This window comes from Enhydra lutris, unplaced genomic scaffold (genome assembly GCF_002288905.1).
Source record: "Enhydra lutris kenyoni isolate GAN:26980312 unplaced genomic scaffold, ASM228890v2 scaffoldscaffold77, whole genome shotgun sequence".
In the NCBI taxonomy this organism is placed as follows: Eukaryota; Metazoa; Chordata; class Mammalia; order Carnivora; family Mustelidae; genus Enhydra; species Enhydra lutris.
The window spans coordinates 4,374,817-4,390,098 of record NW_019154161.1 but is presented as its reverse complement, the minus strand read 5'-3'; the positions used below and the strand labels follow the sequence as shown (position 1 = coordinate 4,390,098).

At 55.2% G+C, this 15,282-nt stretch overlaps 1 protein-coding gene across 5 annotated transcripts in view; it reads right to left on the bottom strand.

The window, feature by feature from the left end:
* Positions 1–10,883: 10,883 nt before the first annotated feature.
* LOC111160625 (zinc finger CCCH-type containing 4) overlaps positions 10,884–15,282 on the bottom strand; it is a 39,860-nt gene continuing 35,461 nt past the window's right edge. For all 5 annotated transcript variants that reach the window (XM_022523844.1, XM_022523845.1, XM_022523848.1 and 2 more), the window contains 2 exons: positions 13,789–14,040; positions 10,884–12,524 (listed from right to left, as the gene is read on the bottom strand). In XM_022523844.1, the coding sequence (XP_022379552.1) occupies positions 11,005–12,524; positions 13,789–14,040 (1,772 nt within the window). In that variant the 3' untranslated portion in view covers positions 10,884–11,004. The remainder of the gene's footprint in view (positions 12,525–13,788; positions 14,041–15,282) is intronic.

Sequence of the window (15,282 nt, the reverse complement as noted above, 5' to 3'; positions counted from 1 at the left end):
GAACTCTGGAGGGGGTTAAACTTGGGAGGGAGTTCAAATGGGCTGGAACAGCCTGGCTACTGGCAGTGAACCCTAAGCATTAAACGGGATTAAGTGGAACTGAAAATATTTGAGACACATTTCTCACATTCTTGGCTCGTGGAACGGTTTAGGCTGATGAGAAGGGAGAGAAAAATGAACGCCAGCAAGGGTCAGGGCAGAGAAAACAAATCCTCCTTAAAGAGACAGATCATAGGGTTGGCCGGCTGCCTCTGCACTTGGGATTTGATCAGTTGTTCTCATACACGACTGTCCGGGAGCCTTAAACGTTAATGCTCCAGCCTCACCCCAGACCAGTGCAGGTGTATCTGTAGATGGGAGGGATGACCAGGCATTGGGATCCTTTTACAGAATATATGGGGACTCACCACAAAAAAGAAATGGCAATTATGTGGCATGATGGAGGTGTGAGCTAAGGCTCCGGGGGTAATCCTATTACAACACTATATATAATTGTGTGTATGTATGTATACACACAATTATGTACCAAATCAAATTGTTCTACCTTCCTTACACAATGCTAGATGTCAATTAATCTCAATTAAAAAAATTGGGGGGGGGGCGCCGGGGTGGCTCAGTGGGTTAAGTCTCTGACTTCAGCTCAGGTCATGATCTCAGGGTCCTGGGATCGAGCCCCGCATCGGGCTCTATGCTCAGGCAGGGAGCCTGCTTCCTCCTCTCTCTCTGCCTACTTGTGATCTCGTCTGTCAAATAAATAAATAAAATCTTTTTTTTTTAATTTTTTAAAGAACATATTTTTATCAAGAGCTGACCCCGGATATCAGACCCTGTTCCAACTGGGGCCACAACAACGAAGTGGGGGGTGGGGGCAGCTGGATAAAGGATTAGGTTTTGTGGCAGAACATTTTAGGCCTGGGGACACCTGGGTGGCTCAGTTGGTTAAGCAGCTGCCTTCGGCTCAGGTCATGATCCCAGCGTCCTGGGATCGAGTCCCACGTCGGGCTCCTTGCTCGTCAGGGAGCCTGCTTCTCCCTCTGCCTCTGCCTGCCATTCTGTCTGCCTGTGCTCGCTCTCTCTCCCTCTCTCTCTCTGACAGATAAATAAATAAAAAAAAAAAAATCTTTAAAAAGAAAAAAAAAAAAAGAACATTTTAGGCCTGGAGAGGAAGGACAAGGCAGGTCACATGACCCAACCATCCAGCATTTATTCGGGTTCCCTTTAAGCTCTGACACACAACTCTAGCATTTTCTCTCTGCCCCATATGCAGGGTGACCTGTCTGTCTTGCCCTGACCAACCCTGAGTCTGGCTGCCCCCTTCCTCCCCTCCCCACCCCAGGCCCCAAACAGCCCGTCCTCCCAACTGAAATGCTGGTCAGCTTCTCCTGAGACCGGCTGACCACAGGAGGACACATTTCCTGTCAAACCCCGTTGCTTACTTACTTCCCCTCACATACGCAGCTTCCCCTACTACAAACTCCACTTGCCAGAGGAAAGCAATGCCCTTTTCTCTTTGACTTGGACACACTTGCAGACCTCGGAGGTCAGAGCAGCCTCCCCACGGTGATGGTATGTCTGTCTGTCTTTCTTTCTCTATTTATTTTTACAGATTTTATCTTTAAGTAACCTCTACTCTCTCCATGGGGCTCAGACTTCCACCCCAAGATCAAGAGTCACATGCTCTAATGTGTTCTTTTTGAATAAAATTTGAATAAAACTTCTCCTCAACTCAGATTTTTTTTTTTTAATGTGACATCTCCAGAAAGTTCTCGTGCCTTCTTCATTAGGTTAACTCCTAGATACCTTACAGTTCTTATCACTCTTGGGAAAGTTATCTGATTTTCTGTTAATTTCCTATTTGATGAGTGTTGGTATAGAAGAATGCTAGTGATTCTTTTTAAAAAATTGACATGGAGGGGCGCCTGGGTGGCTCAGTGGGTTAAAGCCTCTGCCTTCGGCTCAGGTCATGATCCCAGGGTCCTGGGATCGAGCCCCGCATCGGGCTCTCTGCTCAGTGGGGAGCCTGCTTCCTCCTCTCTCTGCCTGTCTCTCTACCTACTTGTGATCTCTGTCAAAATGAATAAATAAAAAAAAATCTTTAAAAAAAAATAAAAAATTGACATGGAATTCACATACCATAAAATCCATCCTTTTGAAGTGCACAATTTAACGGCTTTTAGAATATTCACAAGGTTGCACGACTGGCATCACTAAGTGCAGAACATTTGGATCACCCAAAAAGAAAACTCCCTGCAACCCCCTCGCCCTGCCCCCTCCTCCTGGTAACCACTAATCTTTTTCTGTCTCTGTGGATTTGTTCTGGACACTTCATAGGGAGATGCAATCCTACAAAATGTAGCCTTCTGTGTCTGGCTTATTTAAGTTAGCTTAATGTTTTCAAGCCTTAATGTTGCAGCACAGGTCCAGGCTTCATTCCTTGTTACAGCAGAATAATATTCCCTTCTAGGAATATAGTACATTGTTTGTCCATTTATCAGTAGATGGCCCTGTGGGTTGTTTCCATTCTTTGCCTCTTATAAATAATGCTGCTGGGACCCTGGTATGGCTCAGTCAGTTAAGCATCGACCTTCGGCTCCGGTCATGATCCCGGGGTTCCAGGATCAAGTCCCGCATCGGACTCCTTGCTCAGCGGGGAGCCTGCTTCTCCTTCTCCCTCTGCCCACTGCTCCCCCGCTTGTATTCTGACAAATAAATAAATAAAGCCTTAATAAAAAATTATGCTATGAACACGCATGTAGAAATTACCTGCTTTCAGTTTTTTGGGGTTTCAGTGGGAAGCAGGGGCCGAAGGCTGGCTGGTTTCCTTGGCTTGCAGTCTCTTTCTAGAACCACCCGGAACTCCCCACCTACCACTCTGATCTCCTGCCTCCTTTTTTTTTTTTTAAAGATTTTATTTATTTATTTGACAGAGAGAGAGACAACAAGAGAGGGAACACAAGCAGGAGGGTGGGAAAGGGAGAAGCAGGCTTCCCGGTGAGCAGGGAGCCTGATGCGGGACTCTTTCCCAGGACCCCAGGATCACGACCTGAGCCGAAGGCAGATGCTTAACAACTGAGCCACCCAGGTGCCCCACTTCTGCCTTTCTTATGAGCAGCCCTGTGACGACCTCCGGCCCACCCAGACAATGCAGGATCATCTCCCCATCTCACAACCCTTAACCACACTGGCAAATTTCCTTTTGCAAAGCAATATAGCATTCTTGGGTTCCAGGAATTAGGGTGTGGGCTATAGAGACTTTTCGAAGAGGGAGGCAGGAGAATCAGTAAATAGCAGATGTGAGTACAGGAGCCAGCGGTCAGAGGATCGTAAGGAAAGGACCTCGAGCCAAGCACTGTAGAAGGATTCTCAAAGCTGGAGGAGAAGGCAAAGAAATGAATTCTCCCCCGAACCCTCCAGGAAGAGCACAACCTGCTGACACTTTGATTTCAGACTTCTGATCTTCGGAATTATTTTTTTTTTAAGATTTTATTTATTTGGCAGAGATCACAAGTAGGCAGAGAAGCAGGCAGAGAGAGAGGGAAGCAGTCTCCCCACCAAGCAGAGAGCCCAATGCAGGGCTCGATCCCAGGACCCTGGGACCATGACCTGAGCTGAAGGCAGAGGCTTCACCCACTGAGCCACCCAGGCGCCCCTGATCTTCGGAATTATAAGAGAATGCATTTGCATTCTTTTTAAGCCCCTAAGTTTGTGCTAATTTGTTACAGCAGCAAACACAGTTACCAAGCCTGAGCATGAATACAGATGACAACAGGTGGGAGGTATGGAGAGGAAAGGAAAGGGAGTGATTTGTAACTGTGATCGTTTTAACAAGTGGAAAGTCCTGGGCTGTATCCAGGGTTTAGGGCAGTGCTGTCCACCATGGCAGCCGCTGGGTGCATGTGCCTTCATTTAAATTTAAACTCACATTAGTGAAAAAGTAAAATCCAGGGCCGGGTGTAAGTGTTTAGTGGCCACATGGACCCAGAGGCTGCCCTGTGAGACAACAAGGAGAGAAACCATTTCCATCCCAGCAGAACATTCTAGTGGGTGGTGTTTGTTGAGAGAATGAGGAACAGAGTGTGTCACAGTAGGTAAAGTTACGAGACCAACCTGAAGAAAGTAAGGAAGAGGGAAGGGAGAAGTTGGCCGAAAACACCCAAAGCTGACATATTTTAAGAGAAACAGGGGCACCTGGGAGGCTCAGTGGGGCTGCGGCTCTGGTCATGACACCGGGTTCCTGGGATCTGATTCAGGCCCAGCCCAGGCTCCCTGAGGAGCCTGCTTCTCCTTCCCCCTGCTTGAGCCCTCTCTCAAATAAATAATAAAATTTTTTAAAAATTCAACATTAATTTTTTAAAAAGAGAGGGAAACGGAGTAACCGCCAGAAGAAATAAGAAAGACTGTGTAAGACATTTTACCTTTCACATCATCCGTCGGGTGCGGGGGCTCTGGGTGGCTCAGTCGGTTGGGTGTCTGCCTTGTGCTCTGGTCATGACCCCTGGTCTAGCGCCCGCGTGGGGCTCTGTGCTCAGTGACGAGCCTAGTTCTCCTTCGGCCTCTGCCCCTCCGCACCGGCTTGTGCTCTCTCTCTGGCGCTCTATCTCAAATAAATAAATAAAATCTTTAAATACGAAACGAACCCAAATCATCTATTGGGGATACGGAGGAATGAGACTAGATATGGGGGATACGGGAATCCAGAGTAGGTGCGATGGACTGGATTGTGTCCTCCCCAAACTCGGACGCTGGAGCCCTAGCCCTCCGTGTGGCTGAATTTGGAGTGGGGGCTTTAAGGAGGTGAGAAAGGAGTAGGGTGGGGCCTCGACCACGTAGGATTAGCGCCTTAGAAGCAGAGACGCCGGATTGCCTTCTCTCCCTGCGCGACAGCGGCGCTGGGACCCAACCGCCCACCGCATCTCCACGCCCACTCTACTCACTCATTGGCTGGGGCGGGCTATGGGGGCGTGGCCTCCATGCAAACGTAGGGGTGAATTTCAGCCCTTCAGACCTTGGGGGAGTGGGGCTCCCTGCAGTGGCAGACAGTGGATAGGGACCTTCCTCAGCTGGCTACTGCAGCCCGTGGCGTGGCCCCTGCAAACCAGGAGGGACGCCTGGCAGAACTTGGGAACGCTGGTGCGGGAGACATTAGTGCTGGTCTCCAAGTAGCCCCAGCGGTCCGCCTCCTGACCCCACGGCAGAACAGAACCTCCCCATCCTCCTGGAAGTTCAGCTGGCCGCATGACTCGCTTTAGCCAATGAAAAACAACTGAGGTGAAGTCCTTAGCCTTGGAAAAGAAGCATTTAAGGACTGGGGCAAGCCTCCATCTTCCCTCCCCACTGTAGAGTGGTCCCAGGGGCGGAGTCTCAGGGAGCTTGGGTCCCTTCCTTAGCCGGTGCGACTAGTGGAGTTTCAGGCTGCCCCGGGAATGAGCCACTGAGATTTGCAAGTTTGAATTTCCGCAGCAGAACCTTGTCCATCCTCACTAACACAACAGATAGACTCCAAATCTTAACAAAAAAAAAAAAAAAAAAAGTTTCATAATATTAAGAGTTCCTCACCAGACTCACAACATGGGAAACACCAGTGAGAGAGAAAGCAGCTCATCTACCCCCAGCGGGTGCGTCTCTTGCAAACACTCAGTAAAGCGTTCCTATGGATATTATTTGATGTTTGTGTCTCATCTCTGGTGGAACCTTGTTTATGAGTAAGGGATGATCCTGCAATGGCCAGGAAAAGGACTTTTAAAAAGATTTTATTTCTTTGACAGGGAGAGAGGGAACACAAGCAGGGCGGGTGGGAGAGAGAGAAGCAGACTTCCTGCCAGGCAGGGAGCCCAACATGGGGCTTGATCCTACAACCCCAGGATCTTCACCTGAGCTGAAGGCAGTTGCTTAACGACTGAGCCACCCAGGTGTCCCATCAGCTCAAGTCTTGATCTCAGGCTTGTGAGTTCAAGCCCTGCATTGGGCTCCATGCTGGGCGCAGAGCCTACTTCAAAAAAAAAAATCTTTTTAGGGGCGCCTGGGTGGCTCAGTTGGTTAAGCAACTGCCTTTGGCTCCGGTCATGATCCTGGAGTCCCAGGATTGAGTCCCGCATCCGGCTCCCAGCTCCATGGAGAGTCTGCTTCTCCCTCTGACCTTCTCCTGTCTCATGCTTTCTCTCACTCTCTCTCTCAAATAAAATGAAATCTTAAAAAAAAAAAAAAAAAAAAAAGTTAGGCTTTACAAAGTTTTTTTTTTTTTAAGATTTTATTTATTTATTTGACAGACAGAGATCACAAGGAGGCAGAGACGCAGGCAGAGAGAGAGGAGGAAGCAGGCTCCCCGCCGAGCAGAGAGCCCGATGCAGGGCTCTATCCCAGGACCCTGGGATCATGACCTGAGCCAAAGGCAGAGGCTTAACCCACTGAGTCACCCAGGTGCCCCAGGCTTTACAAAGTTTTAAAAAAATGTTTAATTTTGTGTTATGTGAATTTCACCTCAATTAAATAGATAAGTATTAGTATCTTAGAAATCTATATGGGAAGGATTGGCAAGGATATAGAGCAACCAGAACTCTCATTCACCGCTGGGAAGAACGAAAAATGGTACAACCGATTTGGAAGTCTGGCAGTTTCTTATAAAACTAAACATTCATTCCTCACTCCTAAGTATTTACCCGAGAAATGAACACACCGAGGTGACTATGGTCACACCGAGGCCTCATGCAAATGTGTTCAGCAGCTGTATCCAGAGCAGCCCCAAAGGTCCCTCAGCATGGGGAGCAAGTAAATAATTGCAGTCCCCCGTCCTGGGGCACAGCGCTGGGACTGACCCAGAGGGAATGTGAGGGAACTTTCTCTGTATTCATTGGGGTTTGGGGCATACAGTTGAACGCATTTTTCAAAGCTCCACAAGTGTACATGGAAGTTCTGTGCATTTCATGATTTGGGAATTGCACCTAAAAAAAAAAAAAAAAAAGCAATGTGAATCCTGACTGGTTGATGACACACACGCTGCAGGATTTGCGGGGCTGTGTTCTGTGGGCGGAGACGGATGAGCAGATGGCCAAGCCTCTGACAAACAAGTATGGGCACATGTGCACACCTGTAGAGTCTGGGCGGTGGGTCGGGTCCAGTGCCCGAGGACACTGGCACAGGTGCCAATCCCGAAGCCGCAGTCATCTTGGAAAGTAGAAGGTTCTGGACATGGCTCTTGGCCTCACTCACTGGCCGATGCTCACGGGCCCCTTCTGTTCTCAGGCTCTGTTTTTCTTTCCAACAGTGACACTCAGGGCTCCACGGCCCTCGAGTCGTCAACCAACACTATGCAGGCCCCCCACAGCCTCAACCCAGAACACCTCGTCCTCCCCAGCGCCATCTCAGCAAGGGAGCTGCCCTCCACTGGGCTGCTCAGACATGCTCTCCGACCCCCCATCTCCATCATCCCTCATGTGTCACTGTACCAGTTCCTATCTACACCCTGAGTCTCGGGTCCTCTGGTTTCCCAGCCCCCTGCTCCTCTTGCTTTGTCTTCCCACCAGGCTCCCTGCACCCCCATCTTGTCCTAGCCAATCCATTTCCCACACCCCTGTTGGAAGGAAGGTTCTAGCCTCCAGTCTGGTCCTTACCCAAGCGTGAACTCTCCACGCTCTTCCGTGCCGGTGTCTGCAGCAACGCCTTCGAGGCTCTCCAGGACCTGCCAACCTCCCGGGTGCAGGTCCCTGCCCCAGCCTCTGCTGGAGCCCAGGGCCGCCCACCACACGACTGCTGGCTGTGTCACCACGGCGGCTCTCAACCCCCGTGCCTCCCCGGTACTGCGAGCCTCGCGGGTGTTCATGTGCTCGGCCTCAGGATGCCGGATCTTTGATCAAGCCCAGAACGTGAGACTCCAGTGTCCCCCTTGCCGGCGACCAACCAGGGAGGGCTGACGAGACCAGACAGGAAGTGTGCCGAGGGGCTTCCAGAAGTGCTCCCTTGCTCACGAGGAAGCCGGGAGAGTTCCTTCCCCGCTTCTGCACTTGGCAGGGCGAGGCAGAGGTGCTCTCGCCAAATCGCAATCAGGAGGGCACGACCAGCAGTATGAACGTCGGCCCAAACCCGTATGACTTGAGTTCCCTCCAACGTGACCCACCCCGCAACTGCCCTGTTGACCTCGCTAAGGTGCCGGACTCCTGGCTGTTTAAGCCAGCCGAGTCGGGAGTTTTGTGTTGCAGGTGAAATCGCAACTCACTCAATACGGATGAATGGGGAGAAACTCAAAAGATCGCATCCTGAAATGTTGACATGAACTTAGAGCTTACCAGCTTATACCGGCGATCGGCGGAAGGGCTCCAACCCCCCCGACCTCACCACCTCCCAGAGGCCTCACCTCCTAACACGGTGGCACGCAGCGGGATGGGGGCACAGGTGTGTTAACGTCTGAATTTTGAGGACACACACGTTCGGTCTGTAGGGGTCAGGGCTCCCCGGCAGCCGGCCCAGTTGCCCTGCTTGTTCACCACCGACCCCTTCCATGGCGCTCACCACTGTGTCTCTGAGCACTGACACTGGCCCAGAGTGGGAGCTCTGAAACTTTGGGAGGCAGGTGCCAACCCTAAGTGCAAGCTGTTTGGAGGCCCCGATCCCCCGGAGTCTCACGAATGTCACCCAGGGGCCGGCCACCGAGAGAGCAGATCCAGGTTTTCTCACTCTGGGGGCGAGGGATGGGGCAGGCAGCACGGAGAGGCGAGGCCGCGGGAATTTTTAAAATAACTGCATCCTTTAATGGCAGTAATACAATTATCGGATTAAGAGACCACAGGAGAAAGGGCAGGTGACATTTCTGGAAGACAGATAAGGAGTACAAAAAGGGAGCTGGGACAGTCATGCGATGATCATTGTAAAAATACAGTACGCTATATACATATTTGCACCATCAACTCTCAACTCTGAAGTAGTATTTACACTTTTGTTACAATCCTGGTTAGAGAACATTTTGTTTTTAAAAGCTTGGCCTGATGGCAAATGGAAATTTCGGGGGAATTCATAGTCCCATGAGGTTCTTAGGCTGAATATTCCGACAGGAGGGCTCCAGCATCTATTTCATCCACAGATTTCGGTTTTAAAAAAGTATTTAATTTTGCTTTTACAAAAGAAAATTTTCAAAGGAGGGAGGGGGAAAAAAAAAACCCACAGCCACACTATGTATTCTCATATTTTTACAAACATCCAGGGCTGCAGCCCTTTGCTGCAAGGCCAACACGGGTGGCTGAAGAAAAATCTCACTAATGATTGTTTAAAAACAACAAAAACCAGAAAGACAAAGACAAACCAAACCAACCTGATCACGGTGCACTGGCCTTGCGGGCTACCTTCTCCCGCCCTAGCTTCCGGCCCCAAACTCAACGACTGTTTTTTCTTTTCCTTTTCCGGGGAGAGGGGTTTGGTCTAAGAGCCTCACTCACCTCCCACCGCAAGGAGGTGGGAAGGGAAACCCTTTGGCTGGGTCATCAGGTTTCCTCCTTATTAACAAGGAGTAGGTGGGGCCTTAAGCAAGGCGGGTGCGGTGATGGGATGAGAAAAAGGCAAGAGACAGCCGGCACTGCTTCCACTCAAGTGGCCTCAGCCAGGGTCCTGGGGCAGGTGGGAGAGCCCAGTGCTGACGTGTCTGCTCCCATCCCGGCTCAGCCGTAGGAGGGGAGCAGGATGCGGGTTTCTGGTTCCACACCCTCCGCCTGCAAGCGGGGGTCCTGCTGTGCTCGTTCCGGGAGAGGGCCCGGCAAGACCCCACCTGCCCTGGCTAGTCTCCTGCCCTTTCCTCAAGCCCTCAAAATCCAACACCGTGACACGCCTCTGAACCCACGTACTTGTCAGCTGGGAAGAAAACCAAACACGCCCAAACCACGGGCTTCTAAGTTAGACGCGGTGCAAGGAGGTTCAAAGCAGGGAGCGGAAACACTTTGCCAAGAACGAACCACCTGGGGCTCCCTGTCGGCAGCCTTGGGGGAGCGGCCACGCCACGGATCCGTGAGCTATCCGGGGGGCTGGGGCCGGCACACTGGGTGCTCTGGCTCCTGAGGACCACGAAAGACCCCCAGCCTGAGGGGAGGAGGCGTGGCCGCGACGGGACGGGACAAGACAGGAGCTAATACTGACAGAAAACACGCGGTCTGCGGAGCCTGCCCCCCTGGGTGCAGCTTTTGGGGCAGGCCGCCCCGCACCAGCCCTGCCGCCTCCAGGTCCATCTCTCACCCTGGAGTCTTCTGATGCGGGCGGGGGGTGCGGGTCTGAGGACGAACTCTGGATGGACGGCGGCGGGGAGGCCGGTGTGCGGGGCCGCAGCGGACAGGAGCAGGCAGGACTCTGCTTCTCCCGGCCCAGGCGGCTTCCGAGGGCCGTCTGCCTCTCTCTCAAATCGTCTCCTTCCTTCGGTCCCTGAAGCAGGTGGGCAGGGCCTGTGCCCTGTACAAGGGATGGGGTTCTAGAAACGCCTGGACCTGCCTCCACGCCAGGCCTGCTCGCTGTCTCGGCTTCATCTCTCCTCATGGGCGGGGGACGAGCAGCGTTCAGTGCCTCGGACACCGACAGTTCCCTTTGTCCTCAGGGGCGGGCGGGGGCGGAGGAGGGGCCAAGCTTTGCCCAGAAAACCCACCGGACGCCCAGCCACCAGACTGGGGCTCCAGCCTTCACAGAGTCCCTGATAACTGAGCCCGGCCAGAGGATGTGCCAGCTGGGGCCGGGGCCCAGGGGACTCACACCTGTTGACGTGCAGGAGGTTGTTTTCTTGGCGGGAGCCTGGGTGCCCCGCAGCACTGACCAGAACGGACTGAAAATGGTTATATACAATTTATACGTTGTAAAGAAAGTACTATTAAGAAAAAGAAAGAGAGAGAAAGCGAGCGAGAGAGAGACCTGGAGAAAAAAAAAATAAGGAAAAAAAAACAACACCCGAGCCCTCCCTCCCCCCAAGTTCCCAACTCCGGTTGCTGCCCTTCAGTATTGCCCTGGGCAGGGTGGGCGCCGGGAGCACCTGACTCCAGCTTAACACTACTGGCAAAAGGGGGAGGCAGTGGGGTCAAAGCCTTTAAAAACATCTTTCAGGGACCCCGCGTCCTGCTCGCCCTCGCGGGCTGGGCTGTTGCCGGCAAATGGGCTCCCAGAGCCCGTCTTGGGCGTCTGTTTCACAGTCCCAAAGAGCGTGGGCACAGGCAGGTTGTGCACGCCGGGCTGGGGCGAGGCGCCCTCTGGTGGCGGGGCGCCCGGGGTGGCGGAGGAGGCCGCAGCAGCCTTGGGCCGGGGCCGGTTGTAGCTGTTGTACCTGTCCGTGGCCGCGGCAGCACCCCCATCCACAGCGGGCTTCGCGGACTCCGGCTGTTCCAGGGCGGACTTGCGGACAAATGGGGGCTCCTTGGCCTTGGCGGCAGAGCCCCTGCCATTGCCCTCGGGGCCCTTGGGCTGGGCGCCCGCCTCAGCAGCCGGCTCCGCGGTCTTGCCCCCCGCGTTGGGAGTCCTGGGGTCGTAGAGGCTGATGCCACTCAGCACACTGCTCTGCCCGCTCCCGCCGCCCTGGCCCAGCCCGCCGGCAGCCAGCACTCGGGGGTCGTAGGGGGCGGTGGCTGGCGGGGAGGACTCCCCGCTGGGGCTGCCGGCGGGAGACGAAGCTTCGGTGGGACCAGACTTAGCAGCCCGGGAGGAGGCAGCAGAGTCTGCTGGTTTCTGGAGCCGAGGGTCAGTGGGTGCCTTCCGGACTCGGGGGTCACTGGGCTTATCGCTGGAGCCCGGGGCCGCTGAGGGGCCCGTGGCATTGACCGTCTTAAGGATGCGAGAGAGGAGCTCAAAGTCAGGCAGGTTGGAGCCGGGTGCGCCGGGGTCTGTGGAGGTGCCCAGGCGCTGTCGGGGGTTGGGGGGCCCCGTGGCAGTGGCACGGTGCAGCCTGGGATCCAGGGTGGGCATGGACTGCAGGGCCGCAGGGACAGGGGGCACCGCGTCCTGCTTGGGGATGGGCAGAGGGATCAGGTCCTCGGGGTTCCAGAGCACGGTGCGGGCAAAGCTCGGCTTGCTCAGGGTCACATCTTTCTTGATGTGGCTGAACTGCTGCAGCTGTGACCTCGGGTCCCGCAGCGGGTGCCCCGGGAGAGGGTCCAGGGGAATGGTCATGGCCTTCTCCCGCAGGGCCCGCTCCCCTTCCTCCTCTTCCGTAGGGGGTGGTCCAGACCCCTTGGTGCCGCTGGGGCCTGCAGGGCTGGAATGAAGGCCGCCATCGGGTTTGGGAGTGGGCAGGGAGCGAGCCAGCCGAGGATCGGAGGGCCCTGTGTCTCCTGGGCCAGACCCGCTGGAAGCCTCGGCGTGGCGGGTGAGTCTGGGGTCCCGGCTGAGGCGAGGGTCAGCCAGCCGGCCTCCCGTGGGGTGTCCTTTCTGGAGGCGGGGATCCCCCAGCCCACTGTTGCTCAGGTCCCCGACGGAAGCCTGGGGTCTGCTAGACGTCTGCTGCCTCAGGGTCTTCAAGATGGAAGTGACGCTGCTCCCGCCCTCGTCCTCGTCACTGGAGTACCAGTTCCCAGTGTCACCTAAGAAAGAACAGAGAGGAGGAGGAACATGAGTGACCAGCGGCCACCACTCCTGGACCCCACAGCAGACCTCCAGGTGAGTGGCTCCTCTGCCTCTTACCTCTGAGAACCTCAGTTTCCCCTCCCTCCGCGGGCCGCCACAAACAGTGGAGCGCTGGGACTGGCAGGTCGCTGGCTAATGTTTCTAGACCTTTCCCCACGTGCCAGCAGTGCTCTAAGTGCTGTCTCAGTAACCCTCACGACCGCCCGGGAGGTGATGTTATCATCATGCCCAGCTGACAGGCCAGAAAGCAGGGGTGTGGACGGCGCCACGGGATGGGGGACAGTGCCACGGGATGGGGACAGCGCCACGGGATGGGGGACAGCGCCACGGGATGGGGGACAGCGCCACGGGATGGGGGCAGAGCGGGGACTGGGCTCAGAATCCTAGCCCAGGGCTCTGCCACCTCGTCCTCACCCCTGTGGACTGAGGTCCCCGCATGGCGGGCCCAGCCTTGGGTACCTGGGAGCAGCTACCACTGACTCCGCTCTCACTGCACTCAGGGCCCACGGACACTGGCCCCCAGGCCCCTCGAAGCGTTAACCACGTCCCGGGGAAGGGCAGTCACCGGCTGGGAAGCGACGGGGCCTGGTGGGCCTACTCAGAAACCTTCCAAGTCGGTGAAGCCGGAGCCACCAAGGGAGGGCACTGTCCGCTCTTCCCACTGTCCCCACCTGCTCCCAGGCTCCTACAAAAGCCATATGCAGCCTCCGGCTTCTGGTTCTAGACACCATTTGTCAGCCCCATTTCCTACTGGGCTGGATGCCATCAGTTCCGCGGTGTGGCACCGAGCAACCTGCCAGCTGTGACGGCTAATTATTAGCGGTTTATGTCAGCGACTAGCGGTCATCTGCTGACTTCCTGAGAACATGGTCTAGGGCAAGGGGGGCTGTGAGCATCAACTCTGAGGCTCTTCTGAAAGGGCGCAGAAGGGAAATCCTATTGGAAATCCTGCTGTCTCCTCCGGGGACCAGCCCACCTCCCTCCTCTGTGGGATCAGTGTCTCTCCTGACCCCCAAGACACTAAGGGCAGCCCTGACTTCCAGTGTTCTTGGGCCCAGGCAATGCAGCAGCCCCGGCCTGGCTTCACGGCCCTGGGCAGGGGTCCTCCCTGGCCACAGGCTCCTTTCTGACACGAAACCCCACCTAGGCATCCCCCACCTCTCCACTGCACGGGGGCAGGGGCGTGCGCCTGTCAGGGCCCCGCCCCGGGGGCACACGTGCCTTCCTCATTCTCCCGGTCCTGCTTGCTGCTCTCAGCCAGCCTCCTCGCTCTCTCCTCCTCCTCCTGCTGCTTCTGCTGGATCCTCAGGTACAGGGCCCTCTGGGCTGAGGGCAGGAAGTCGGGGACACCGGCGCCCGGCTTCGGCCGGCCTGGGGGCCCTCCCTCAGAGAAGCTGTCGGGCTCCAGAGGGTGCTCGGGGAAGAGGTGCTCCCCAGGCTCCCCTGGCAGCTCTTCGTAGTGCCCGTAGTCCTCTGCGGCAGGGAAGAACCGAGGGTGCACGTCGGGAAGGGCCTCGCGGCACCAACACCAACCCCCTGTGCGCCCCTCACTGGTGAACCACCCCCCATGGTGATGGGTGACGATGTGCAGCCCGTCCCTCCCCCCGCCGCCCCAGGACGGTCCCCACAGAAAGCCCAACAGCAAGGAACGGAGCGGCCCACGAGGGTGCCCCCACCCACGATGCAGCCCCTGAAAATGGGGTTCACAGCACAATTTAGAGATGCGGGCAAATGCTCATGAGGTGAACAGGACGGAACGTTAGACAGATGTTTACAAAACGCAAAGAACAGGCTGTGAAGACAGACAGGAAACAGTCCCTCCGGGGGTGAGATCTGGGAGAGAGGGTGGACAGATTCTTCGCATTTGACCCCACGTGTTTCTGACTTCTCATTACTGACAACGAGCATTCACTTTGCGGTTTCTTTGCAATAATCAGGAAAAAAACACACTGCATCTCACGGTGAGCTCGTCTTACGAGCTCAACCACGGCCAACGAAGACTTATAAACAGAAGGCAATAACCAAACCGTGGCTACGGCCACAGCTCAAGCCAGAGGCTCCTGGCAGTTTCCTCCTCCTCCCTCCTTCCTCTCTGGGTCCCCGAGCTCCACACACTGTTCCTAAGCGCACTGCTCCCACACAGCGTCTAGGAAGCACAAGGCAGAAGGGTCTGCCTTCACTCCTGAGAGCGGGCAGGTGCCTGGCCTCAGCCGCGGACCTCCACAAACTCCAGCCACAAGAGAGCCCAGGCGGGGGGAGCCGCGCGCAGAGACTGTGTGTGTGCGTGTGCGCGTGTACACGCTCGCTGAGACAGACTGAGACAGACGAGGTCTGCTCGGCACGGCCCCCTCCCAGGATGCTCTGCAGGGAGGAAGTATTCTGTACTTGCACTGTGTGACTCGTCCACCACTGTCCTATCCCCACAAGCGTCTGAACGTGGCCAATGCCGTAATTTAAGTTAAAGGGTTCAAAGAATTTGTGAATATTTCATCCACAAAGCATATAAAGCGGAAAGTGAAAGGTCACCTCCTTTTAGCCCCTGAACTTCGGGACACATGAATTTGGTGGCAAGCCTATGCTGTGCAGCCCCCCAGCACAGAGCTTGGCACATCCCAGGAACAAAGGCCCCAGGTCCCCCTGCACACAGCACGCGGCCCTGAGCGAATTCCTCGAAAGCTACACAACTGCAAACATAGGAGACACCACCGAGTGACA